At 41.8% G+C, this 14,022-nt stretch overlaps 1 protein-coding gene across 1 annotated transcript in view; it reads right to left on the bottom strand.

The window, feature by feature from the left end:
• Window positions 1–5,838, bottom strand: part of LOC128698605 (probable ATP-dependent RNA helicase DDX43) — a 100,834-nt gene extending 94,996 nt beyond the window's left edge. The window contains exons 1-2 of the mRNA XM_070085021.1: window positions 5,687–5,838; window positions 4,866–5,203 (exon numbers count right to left, since the gene is read on the bottom strand). Coding sequence (XP_069941122.1) covers window positions 4,866–5,203; window positions 5,687–5,823 — 475 coding nt within the window. The 5' untranslated portion in view covers window positions 5,824–5,838. The remainder of the gene's footprint in view (window positions 1–4,865; window positions 5,204–5,686) is intronic.
• Between the last annotated feature and the right edge of the window lie 8,184 nt (window positions 5,839–14,022).

Genomic DNA, 14,022 nt, shown 5'->3' with positions numbered 1-14,022 from the left:
TTCCCTCATCAATTCTATGATTAACCTCATCCTTCATAAATCCATCTGCCGACACGTCAACTCCCAAGTATCTGAAAACATTCACTTCTTCCATACTCCTCCTCCCCAATTTGATATCCAATTTTTCTTTATCTAAATCATTTGATACCCTCATCACCTTACTCTTTTCTATGTTCACTTTCAACTTTCTACCTTTACACACATTCTCAAACTCATCCACTAACCTTTGCAATTTTTCTTTAGAATCTCCCATAAGCACAGTATCATCAGCAAAAAGTAACTGTGTCAATTCCCATTTTAAATTTGATTCCCCATAATTTAATCCCACCCCTCTCCCGAACACCCTAGCATTTACTTCTTTTACAACCCCATCTATAAATATATTAAACAACCATGGTGACATTACACATCCCTGTCTAAGACCTACTTTTACCAGGAAGTATTCTCCCTCTCTTCTACACACGATAACCTGAGCCTCACTATCCTCATAAAAGCTCTTTACAGCATTTAGTAACTTACCACCTATTCCATATACTTGCAACATCTGCCACATTGCTCCTCTATCCACTCTATCATATGCCTTTTCTAAATCCATAAATGCAATAAAAACTTCCCTACCTTTATCTAAATACTGTTCACATATATGCTTCAATGTAAACACTTTATCTACACATCCCCTACCCACTCTGAAACCTCCTTGCTCGTCCGCAATTCTACATTCTGTCTTACCTCTAATTCTTTCAATTATAACCCTACCGTATACTTTTCCTGGTATACTCAGTAAACTTATTCCTCTATAATTTTTACAATCTCTTTTGTCCCCTTTCCCTTTATATAAAGGGACTATACATGCTCTCTGCCAATCCCTAGGTACCTTCCCCTCTTTCATACATTTATTAAACAAAAGTACCAACCACTCCAACACTATATCCCCCCCTGCTTTTAACATTTCTGTCATGATCCCATCAGTTCCAGCTGCTTTACCCCCTTTCATTCTACGTAATGCCTCACGTACCTCCACCACACTTACATTCTGCTCTTCTTCACTCCTAAAAAATGGTATACCTCCCTGGCCAGTGCATGAAATTACCGCCTCCCTTTCTTCCTTAACATTTAAAAGTTCCTCAAAATATTCTCGCCATCTACCTAATACCTCCCTCTCCCCATCTACTAACTCCCCTACTCTGTTTTTAACTGACAAATCCATACTTTCCCTAGGCTTTCTTAACTTGTTTAACTCCCTCCAAAATTTTTTCTTATTTTCATTAAAATTTCTTGACAGTGCCTCTCCCACTCTTTCATCTGCTCTCCTTTTGCACTCTCTCACCACTCTCTTCACCTTTCTTTTACTCTCCATATACTCTGCTCTTCTTATAACACTTCTGCTTTGTAAAAACCTCTCGTAAGCTACCTTTTTCTCTTTTATCACACCCTTTACTTCATCATTCCACCAATCACTCCTCTTTCCTCCTGCCCCCACCCTCCTATAACCACAAACTTCTGCCCCACATTCTAATACTGCATTTTTAAAACTATTCCAACCCTCTTCAACCCCCCCACTACTCATCTTTGCACTAGCCCACCTTTCTGCCAATAGTCGCTTATATCTCGCCCGAACTTCCTCCTCCCTTAGTTTATACACTTTCACCTCCCTCTTACTTGTTGTTGCCACCTTCCTCTTTTCCCATCTACCTCTTACTCTAACTGTAGCTACAACTAAATAATGATCCGATATATCAGTTGCCCCTCTATAAACATGTACATCCTGGAGCCTACCCATCAACCTTTTATCCACCAATACATAATCTAACAAACTACTTTCATTACGTGCTACATCATACCTTGTATATTTATTTCATAGCTTAATTTAAATACTGGAGTAATTATGAGTTCAGGTCTGAATTGACTTATAATTTATTCCTTAAAAATATACAATATTAGGTGGGTTGGGTTATGTGGGTTTACTTTGTGGAAACTCAACATTACCCCATCCTAAAATAACCTAACTAACCTAATTTTAATTTAGCAATAGATGTGGGACTGGCATGCTTCTGCATGCCAGTTTCTGCTGCTGTGATTGGCCAGGAGCTTTACTTAACTTAATAGTGACCACTGATTGGCTCAGACATATCACTCATTTGTAAATAATGTTTTATATCTACCAAAATAAAATGTTGCACAAAAAAATGACAACAGCTGCTGGGTATAGGTGCCCCATGGCTTGGTGGCAAAAGCTCTCGCTTCACACAGTGAGGGTCCAGGTTCGATTCCCAGCGAAAGGGTAGAAACATCAGACGTGTTTCCTTACACCAATTGTCTATGTTCACCTATCAGTAAAATGGGTACCTGGGTGTTAGTCAACTGGTGTGGGTCGCATCCTAGGACAAAATTGGCTTAATTTGCCCGAAATGTTCTGCATAACAAGGGGCTTTCTATATAGTAATATTTCACTGATGTCAGCTAGGCCTGTATACCTTGTACATGTACTTGTAGTAGTATATTTTTTTTTTTCAACAAGTTGGCCATCTCCCACAGAAGCAGGATGACCCTAAAAGAAAGAAAATTCCCAAAAAGAAAAATAACTTCATCATTCAACACTTTCACCTCACTCATACATAATCACTGTTTTTGCAGAGGCGCCCAGATACAACAGTTTAGAAGCATATACACCTACCATCCGGCTTACGACCTGCTCAACATACGACCACTCGACTTACAACCATGTTTAGTATGCAAATGTTTTGGGAAATAAACAACTGTTTGTGTTGTACACAGTGTTTCTCTTAAACCTTACAGTATAAAAAACAGTACTAACAGCATAAAAAGTAGAGTAAAAAATGAAATACAAAAATAAAACAATAAAATAAAATCATTACCTAATGTGATGCTGATATTCAGTAGTAATGTTCGACTTGCATCCATTTTGACTTACGCCCAGTCAGTTGGAACCAAGCTCGGTCATAAGTCGAATGGTAGGTGTACGAAGATATACAACATCTCTCTCCAAACTGCCAATATCCCAAACCCCTCCTTTAAAGTGCAGGCATAGTACTTCAAATTTCCAGTACTCAAGTCCGGCTATATAAAAATAACCAGTTTCCCTGAATCCCTGCTCATACTCCATTAGATCCCAAAAACCATTCGTCTCCATTCACTCCTATCTAACACGCTCACACACACTTGATGGAAGTCCAAGCCCTTCGCCCACAAAACTTCCTTTACCCCCTCCCTCCATCCTTTTCGAGGACGACCCCTATCCTGCCTTCCTTCCCCTACAGATTTATATGCTCTCCATGTCATTCTACTTTGATCCATTCTAAGTGACCAAACCACCTCAACAATCCCTCTTCTGCCCTCTGACTAATACTTTTAACTCCACACCTTCTCCTAATTTCCACACTCCGAATTTTCTACATATTTACACCACAATTTTTTCATACTGGAACATCCTGGACATACTGGACATCTCCATTGCCTCCAACCGCCTCCTTGCTGCAGCATTTGCAACCCAAGCTTCACACCCATATAAGAGAGTTGGTACCACTATAATTATTATTATTATTATGACTGCATTTTACATAATAAAAATGCACTATTTCAGACCAGAACCTGAACTCAATATTAGGCAAATATGTTTTTTTTTTTTTTTTTTTTTTTAAACAAGTCGGCCGTCTCCCACCGAGGCAGGGTGACCCAAAAAAGAAAGAAAATCCCCAAAAAGAAAATACTTTCATCATCATTCAACACTTTCACCACACTCGCACATTATCACTGTTTTTGCAGAGGTGCTCAGAATACAACAGTCTAGAAGCACACACATATAAAGATACACAACATATCCCTCCAAACTGCCAATATCCCAAACCCCTCCTTTAAAGTGCAGGCATTGTACTTCCCATTTCCAGGACTCAAGTCCGACTATATGAAAATAACCGGTTTCCCTGAATCCCTTCACTAAATATTACCCTGCTCACACTCCAACAGATCGTCAGGTCCCAAGTACCATTCGTCTCCATTCACTCCTATCTAACACGCTCACGCACGCTTGCTGGAAGTCCAAGCCCCTTACCCACAAAACCTCCTTTACCCCCTCTCTCCAACCCTTTCGAGGACGACCCCTACCCCGCCTTCCTTCCCCTATAGATTTATATGCTTTCCATGTCATTCTACTTTGATCCATTCTTTCTAAATGACCAAACCACCTCAACAACCCCTCTTCTGCCCTCTGACTAATACTTTTATTAACTCCACACCTTCTCCTAATTTCCACACTCCGAATTTTCTGCATAATATTTACACCACACATTGCCCTTAAACAGGACATCTCCACTGCCTCCAACCGTCTCCTCGCTGCTGCATTTACCACCCAAGCTTCACACCCATATAAGAGTGTTGGTACTACTATACTTTCATACATTCCCTTCTTTGCCTCCATAGATAACGTTTTTTGACTCCACATATACCTCAACGCACCACTCACCTTTTTTCCCTCATCAATTCTATGATTAACCACATCCTTCATAAATCCATCCGCCGACACGTCAACTCCCAAGTATCTGAAAACATTCACTTCTTCCATACTCCTCCTTCCCAATTTGATATCCAATTTTTCTTTATCTAAATCATTTGACACCCTCATCACCTTACTCTTTTCTATGTTCACTTTCAACTTTCTACCTTTACACACATTCCCAAACTCATCCACTAACCTTTGCAATTTTTCTTTAGAATCTCCCATAAGCACAGTATCATCAGCAAAAAGTAACTGTGTCAATTCCCATTTTGAATTTGATTCCATGTACTGTAAACATATTACAGTGAAATAAATAAATTAATAAGAAAATATAGCTTAATTGTGCACATACCTTTTGAATTTCCACATTTATAGCAATAGGTTCTGTTTGAGAAGTTGGAACAATGGCATTTCTGACACTTCCAGTTCGTTTCTGAATGGGTCCACTGGTCATGTTTCCGACTAGTGTGAGCTTGATTAGGAGTACTTCTATCCCAGTCTGAAAGGGTCCTCTGTTCATATTTCCTACTAGTATGGGTTTGATTATGATTGTTTCTATCCCAGCCTGAATGGGTCCCCTGTTCATATTTCTGGCTAGTATGGGCCTCATTATAACTGTTATCGAAATGTCTACCACGGCCTTTATTATGGTAAGCGTTGTTCTGCTGATGACCTCTCTGACGATTCATGCTGGAATACAAGAGAATTGTGAATTTATGTTGCACCGCCCTAAATGCTCTGCGTGCGTGTGCATGCATGCATAAAAAGTAGTAGAGAAATATCAAGGGCTGTCGTGATTTCTCATTATCAAGGAACTGCAAAAATAACTGAACAACAGAAGACTTATTGTGGAAAATTAAATTTACCTGGATGTAACTCATAAGATACATACCAGTAAATGGTAACAAAGATAATTATTCTTTATCAAGGTTACAGCGACAAGTAGGAATTTTAGGACACTTAGGTCACAAAAAATGTCCTCCTTCGATACCTACTATAATCTATCTCTCCACAAGTCACTCTGGACCTATATTAATTTCAAAAGAAATATACATCACCAGGAATTCTGGTAAAAACATTAATATAAATATGTGGACTGTATATTAAAATTAATAAATGATTACATATACACATTTAAGTAACAGAAGGAGAATTTATAATCGTAACACTCACCAATTTGTCTGGAGATTACTGTGTATCATACACAAACCCCTGCCTAAATATGAAGAAAATACTGGCCAGAATCTCAACATAAATAGACAACTTAGCTGGGGTTCCAAATCTGTCTTGTCCATCTGCTTAATGCTCATGTTATGCAGGACTGCAAATCCAACAATTTCGGCTCCTATTTGAGAGGTTTAAGCCCAATATAACCCCTAGAGTGACGAAAATTTATGCACATTTCACTAACTTGCCTGTACCACATTCAAAACAACGGCATCTCCCCCATGCTCGTCAGCGCAGGCGCAGAGCTTCCCTGTCGGTTCTCTTCTTTAAAATACACTTTAGAGCAATAGTAATGCATTAATCAGGTATATTTACATTATAAAAAAACATACAGCATAATTTTGGGAAATTATTTTCCACCAGGCCCGGTGGCCTGGTGGCTAAAGCTCCCGCTTCACACACGGAGGGCCCGGGTTCGACTCCCGGCGGGTGGAAACATTCTGACACGTTTCCTTACACCTGTTGTCCTGTTCACCTAGCAGCAAATAGGTACCTGGGTGTTAGTCGACTGGTGTGGGTCGCATCCTGGGGGACAAGATTAAGGACCCCAATGGAAATAAGTTAGACAGTCCTCAATGACGCACTGACTTTCTTGGGTTATCCAGGGTGGCTAACCCTCCGGGGTTAAAAATCTGAACGAAATCTTATCTTATCTTATCTCACTTATGATGCTGAGATAAAACCTCACATAAATCTTCATCAGAGTACAAAACAAATTCTGGCCACAAAATAGAGCGAAACACCAACGTCAAAGACCTGGGAGTGATCATGTCGGAGGATCTCACCTTCAAGGACCATAACATTGTATCAATCGCATCTGCTAGAAAAATGACAGGATGGATAATGAGAACCTTCAAAACTAGGGAGGCCAAGCCCATGATGACACTCTTCAGGTCACTTGTTCTATCTAGGCTGGAATATTGCTGCACACTAACAGCACCTTTCAAGGCAGGTGAAATTGCCGACCTAGAAAATGTACAGAGAACTTTCACGGCGCGCATAACGGAGATAAAACACCTCAATTATTGGGAGCGCTTGAGGTTCCTAAACCTGTATTCCCTGGAATGCAGGAGGGAGAGATACATGATTATATACACCTGGAAAATCCTAGAGGGACTAGTACCGAACTTGCACACGAAAATCACTCACTACGAAAGCAAAAGACTTGGCAGATGATGCACCATCCCCCCAATGAAAAGCAGGGGTGTCACTAGCACGTTAAGAGACCATACAATAAGTGTCAGGGGCCCGAGACTGTTCAACTGCCTCCCAGCACACATAAGGGGGATTACCAACAGACCCCTGGCAGTCTTCAAGCTGGCACTGGACAAGCACCTAAAGTCAGTTCCGGATCAGCCGGGCTGTGGCTCGTACGTTGGTTTGCGTGCAGCCAGCAGCAACAGCCTGGTTGATCAGGCTCTGATCCACCAGGAGGCCTGGTCACAGACCGGGCCGCGGGGGCGTTGACCCCCAGAACTCTCTCCAGGTAAACTCCAGGTATGACCCAACTCATTGTGCATGGTAATATTGGGAAGTTTTTAGTCTGGTCACATTTAGTCAGGTTACATAAATATATACATACATAAACATAGATACACATTTAAATACATATACATACATTTTGATACATAGATACATACTGTTGGCGTGCGGCCAACAGCAACAGTCTAGTTAATCAGGCCCTGAGCCACAGCAAGACGATCACAGGCCAGGCCGCGGGGGGCGTTGACCCCCGAAACCCTCTCCAGGTATACACATACACACACAAGCTGTGACAACCCCAGCAATCACAAATAGGTTAAGTACAAAAATACAACATAAACAAGAGCCCGTCATGATTGTGACCAGATCTACCTGGAGTTCGTTACCTTTGTAACTTGCTCATCTATCAAAACTTTGGGGTCCAGTCCCTGGACCAATTATGTACCTCTGTAATTTGACCCCTCAAGGAAGGTTCCTTGATGTTGGTGAGGGGCTCTTGATTTAGGGAATTGGATCTGTGCCCCAGTTCTCCGAATTAAGCCTGAATGCCTTCCACATCCCCCCCAGGCGCTGTATAATCCTCCGGGTTTAGCGCCTCCCCTCGATTATAATAATAATAATAATAATAATAATAATAATGTAATATTTTGACTACCGCCCACAGGATGGGTATGGGGTGCATAATTAACATATTAAACTAAAACTTTACCAACATCATAGCACCTGCTTCGAGGAGAAATTTCTCTATGTGCATGAAAAAATCCTACTTTGAAATCCTCTCCAGCTGTCAGATCAAAACACTGACCTGACCTGTCATGACCTCAATCACACTTAGTAGATTCGTCCGGAGTGGGGTGGGGGGGGGAAGAGTACTCATCAAATAACTTTTAAACAATTGCTTATTATTCACTTGAGCTATCCGAGGAAGCACGTATAAGACGAAAACATTGAAATACTGATGAAAATGACGAAAGTTGTAGTAACGTTGAGCAGCTGGTGCGGGCGGTAATGGCGGCTCTGGGACCTTCACTACCCTCTCCACCTTGCTATTCAGGACTAGTTGCCCCTCACAACTTTAAACTTCATCGATTACATGTAGATCATTAACGCCAAAGTTTACCTGTATTTTATTACCTTAAATTACCCTAAATGCACATAAATCTCTTAAGTGTATGTTCTCTGAATACACGTATACCTCAGGGTGAATATACTCTGTGTTCAGGAGTCCAGGCTATACTATGTTTTGTTTCTTTATTTAATGAAATGTATAGAACTTGTGAAACATATGTCTTACATATATAAGTTTAAAATATATTTTAAAATATATATAACAATTATTTTTATATAAATTTTGACTTTGCCGCACTGATGTTCTCCTTTTCATTTACAGATGTTCTAAATACTTTCTACACTATATTTTAAGCCTTCTAATATATATTCAGAAATTAATTTTATTGTTTATATAGATGATCAATAATTTTATGTTGTCAGAAAATATCAGTGACTACTGCAAAGCGAAATTCAGGACTGAATTAATTTAATTTCGAAATTCACATTCGCAACTTTTTTATTATTAGCCGAAATTATATGTAAGCATATTGAGTGGTTAAAATTATCTATAAGAGAAAGCATAAGATAAACCCAGTGAAGGGTCTAGGTTCAATTCCCAGCCAGGCGTGTTTCTTTACAAATGTTGTCGTGTTCACCCATCAGTACAATGGGTACCTGGGTGTTAGTCGACTGGTGTGGGTCGCATCCTGGGACACTGACCTAATCTGCCCGAAATGCTCAGCATAACAAGCGGCTTTCTGTATAGCAGTATGTCATTGATGTCAGCTAGGCCTGTATACCAAGTACATGTAGTAAATAAAGATATTATTATTATTATTATTATTATTATTATTATTATTATTATTATTATTATTATTATTATTATTATTATTATTATTTTTAGTATTATTATTATTAAGTGCAGGGGTACGGTAGACACAGTAAAAGCAAACTGTATCAACATTCGTGGACCCAGATTATTCAACATATTACCAGACGATATCAGAAACACTACTGGAGTAAGTGTAGATGTCTTCAAGAGAAAACTGAACAAGTATCTTCACTAGGTCCCTATTGAAAGCAAAAGACTCGGCAGGAGATGCAACATTTCCCCAATGAAAAGCAGGGGCGCAACGAGTACATTGAAAAACAACACAATAAGTGTCCGGGGTCCAAGACTGCTCAACTGCCTCCCAGCCTACATAAGGGGGATTACCAATAGACCCCTGGCTGTCTTTAAGAAGGCGCTGGACAGGCCCCTACAGTCAGTACCTGACCAACTGGGCTGTGGTTCGTACGTCAGCTTGCGTGCGGCCAGTAGTAACAGCCTGGATGATCAGACCCTGATCCACCATGAGGCTTGGTCTCAGACCGAGCCGCGGGGGAGTTGACCCCCGAAACCCTCTCCAGGTAAACTCCAGGTGGCAAATCAACCAGGCAAAGAACTACAGACCGATAGCGCTAATGTCCCATACCATAAAAATCTTTGAAAGGGTCCTAAGAAGCAAGATCGCCACCCATCTAGACACCCATCAGTTACACAACTCAGGGCAACATGGATTTAGAGCAGGTCGCTCCTGTCTGTCCCAACTACTGGACCACTATAAGGTCCTGGATGCTCTAGAAGACACACAAAATGCAAATGTAGTATACACAAACTTTGCAAAACCTTTGACAAGTGTAGCCATAGTGTAATAGCACACAAAATGCGTGATAAAGGAATAACAGAACAAAGTTGATAGATGGATCTATAATTTCCTAACAAATATAACACAAAGAGGAGTAGTAAACAGAGTAAAGTTTGAGGCTGCTACGATGAAAAGCTCTGTTCCATAAGGCACAGTACTCGCTCCTATCCTGTTCCTCATCCTCATATCTGACATAGACAGGAATGTAAACCACAGCACCGTGTCTTCCTTTCCAGATGACACCCGAATTTGCATGACACCGCAAGACTCCAGGCGGACATCAACCAAATCTTCAAATGGCAGCAAAAAACAATATGAAGCTCAATGATGAGAAATTTCAATTACTCCGATAGGGAAAACGTAAGGAAATTAAAGCTATATCAGATTAAAAAACAAATTACAATCATACAATGGAGCGAAAAACTAATGTAAAAGACCTGGGAGTGATCATGTCAGAGGATCTCGCCTTCAAAGACCATAACAGTGTATCAATCGCATCTGCTAGAAAAATGACAGGATGGATAATGAGAACCTTAAAAACTAGGGATGCCATCCCATGATGACACTCTTCTATCTAGGCTGGAATAATGCTGCACACTAACAGCACCTTTCAGGGAAGGTGAGATTGCTGACCTAGAAAATGTATAGAGAACCTTCACGGCACACATAACTGCGACAAAACACCTAAATTGCTGGGATCGCTTGAAGTTCCTCAACCTGTACTCCCTAGAATGCAGGCGGGAGAGATATATAATTATATACACTTGGAAAATACTAGAGGGATTAGTACCAAACTTGCACACGAAAATCACTCCATATGAAAGCAAAAGACTCGGCAGACGATGCAACATCCCCGCAATGAAAAGCAGGGATGCCACTAGCACGATAAGAGACAGCACTGCCTTCCAGCATACATAAGGGGGATTACCAATAGGCCCCTGGCTATCTTCAAGAAGGCCCTGGACAGGCACCTAAAGTCAGTACCTGACCAGCCGGGCTGTGGTTCGTACGTCGGGCTGCGTGCGGCCAACAGCAACAGCCTGATCGATCAAGCCCTGATCCACCATGAGGCCTAGTCACAGACCGGGCCGCGGGGTCGTTAACCCCCGAAACCCTCTCCAGGTATACTCCAGGTATGTGGGGCGGCTGGCCTCCAGCAGCAACAGTCTGATTAACCAGGCTAGCACCAAACGAGTCTGGCTCATGGCCGGGCTCCAGGAGTAGAAAAACTCTCGAAACTCATCAAAGGTAAAGGTATATCAAAGGTATTATTACAAACATCGCTTTACATGAAAACAATATAATATATTGTTTGCTAGCACAAGAACATCACACAATTAAATCATAAAAATGTTGATCATGGTTGATAACAAGCTATATACATGTTGAACACACACACACACACACACACACACACACACACACACACACACACACACACACACACACACACACACACACACACACACAGATAGGAGAGATAGGGGGGACATGATAACGACATACAAAATACTGAGAGGAATTGACAAGATGGACAAAGACAGGATGTTCCAGAGATTGGACACAGTAACAAGGGGACACAGTTGGAAGCTGAAGACACAGATGAATCACAGGGATGTTAGGAAGTATTTCTTCAGCCACAGAGTAGTCAGTAAGTGGAATAGTTTGGGAAGCGATGTAGTGGAGGCAGGATCCATACATAGCTTTTTAAGCAGAGGTATGATAATGCTCACGGCTCAGGGAGAGTGACCTAGTAGCGATCAGTGAAGAGGCGGGGCCAGGAGCTCGGACTCGACCCCCGCAACCTCAACTAGGTGAGTACAACTAGGTGAGTACACACACACACACACACACACACACACACACACACACACACACACACACACACACACACACACAATCACTGTTTGCTGCAGCAGGTATTTGGTTGATGTGTGACTCAGGAGATGTGTCCGGTGTTATACTCACCTCAAGATCCTTTTCCATGAGTGAGATTTGTTGTCTCTGGCCCCCTAGACTGTACTGCATCTGCGGTTTTCTCGCCCTTCCCCAATCTTCATGACTTTGCATTTCGTGGGGTTGAACTCCAGGAGCCAGTTTCTGGACAGGCTGCAGGCCTGTCAGAAACTGTCAGAATGAACAGCTGTGACGAGTGGGGTTCCACAAGGGTCAGTCCTAGGGTCGGTGCTGTTTCTGGTATATGTAGATGACCTGACGGAAGGGAAAGAGTCAGAGGTGTCCCTGTTTGAAGACGACGTGAAGCTAATGCGGAGAATTTAAGTGGATGCGGATTAGATAGAACAACAAAGAGATCTGGACAGGCTGCAAGTCTGGTCCAGCAACGGGCTCCTGGAGTTTAACCCCACCAAGTGCAAAGCCATGAAGATTGGGGAAGGGCAAAGAAGACCGCAGACACAGTACAGGATAGGGGGTCAAAGACTGCAAACCACACTCAAGAGAAAGTATCTTGGAGTGAGTATAATACCGAGCACTTCTGAGGCGCACATCAACCAAATAACTGCTTCTGTATATGGGCGACTAGCAAACCTAAGTATAACGTTTCGACACATTCCTTAGTAAGGAATTATTCAAGACTCTGTACACCTTAGTGTACGTCAGGCTCATATTGGAGTATGCACACCAATATGGAATCCACACCTGGTGAAACACGTCAAGAAATTAGAGAAGGTGCGAAGGTTTGCAACAAGACTAGTCCCGAAGCTAAGGGGTATGTCCTATGAGGAGAGGTTAAGGGAAATCGACTTGACGACAATGGAGGACAGGAGAGAGAAGGGGGACATGAATAACGACATATAAAATACTGAGAAGAATTGACAAGGTGTATAGGAACAGGATGTTCCAGAGATGGGACATAGATGACTCAGATGACTCAAAGGGATGGGACACAGGTGGGATTCACATGACTCAAAGGGATGTTAGGAAGCACTTCTTCAGTCACAGAGTTACCAGGCAGAGGAACAGTCTGGAGAGTGATGAAGTGGAGGCAGGATCCATATATAAATTTAAGAAGAGGTATGATAAAGCTCAAGGAGCAGGGAGAGAGTGGACCTAGTAGCTACCACTGAAAAGGGGGGACCAGGAGCTATGAATCGACCCCTGCAACGACAATTAGATGAGCACACACACAACTAGCAGCGATCTTCAACAAATTGATTAAAAAAGGGTAGCTGCCAGAGGTCTGTAAAACAGCGAATGTTGTCCTAGTATTTAAGATAGATAAGATTTCGTTCGGATTTTTAACCCCGGAGGGTTAGCCACCCAGGATAACCCAAGAAAGTCAGTGCGTCATCGAGGACTGTCTAACTTATTTCCATTGGGGTCCTTAATCTTGTCCCCCAGGATGCGACCCACACCAGTCGACTAACACCCAGGTACCTATTTGCTGCTAGGTGAACAGGACAACAGGTGTAAGGAAACGTGTCGAAATGTTTCCACCCGCCGGGAATCGAACCCGGGCCCTCCGTGTGTGAAGCGGGAGCTTTAGCCACCAGGCCAACGGGCCACAGGTAGTTGGTACAGAACTACAGGCCAGTGTCACTAATATGTTTAGTATGTGAGGCTGCTGAGGCCTAAGCAGCAGTTCTAGGCCTTTTTCTCATTTTCTCTAGTACTTGGTCATGAGTTTGCAATATGAGAAAATTTAAAAAAATATGAGGTGGAAAATCCAGGGGTCAGTTGGCAAGATGTATCCGACGCAAGCATGATCTAGGATATAGCTGCCAAGTGCATCCTACCTCAGAACACAGCCATCATCTACAGAAGTTCTGCCCTCCAACCCGTGCACCACCTAACCTGACCCATTATATAAACTATTTTCTGTATTGGATTGGTAAATTCTATGGTGGGCAAAACGTCATGTTTATAAATGTTCTAAATACAATATATGTGTCTTTTACATAGCTCCTACGCATGTATTCACCCATTTTATTAACAGTATGAAAATATTTGATACTTTTACCCTACTGGTGCCAGTGTCAATTGTCCATAATATAAGCAATCAAAAAATGGATCATGTGGCATTTATAACCATCATGGGGTGTA

The sequence above is a fragment of the Cherax quadricarinatus genome, chromosome 14 (assembly GCF_038502225.1).
Source record: "Cherax quadricarinatus isolate ZL_2023a chromosome 14, ASM3850222v1, whole genome shotgun sequence".
NCBI lineage: Eukaryota > Metazoa > Arthropoda > Malacostraca > Decapoda > Parastacidae > Cherax > Cherax quadricarinatus.
The sequence above is the reverse complement of the archived record's forward strand: the minus strand, read 5'-3'. Positions and strand labels throughout refer to the sequence as shown.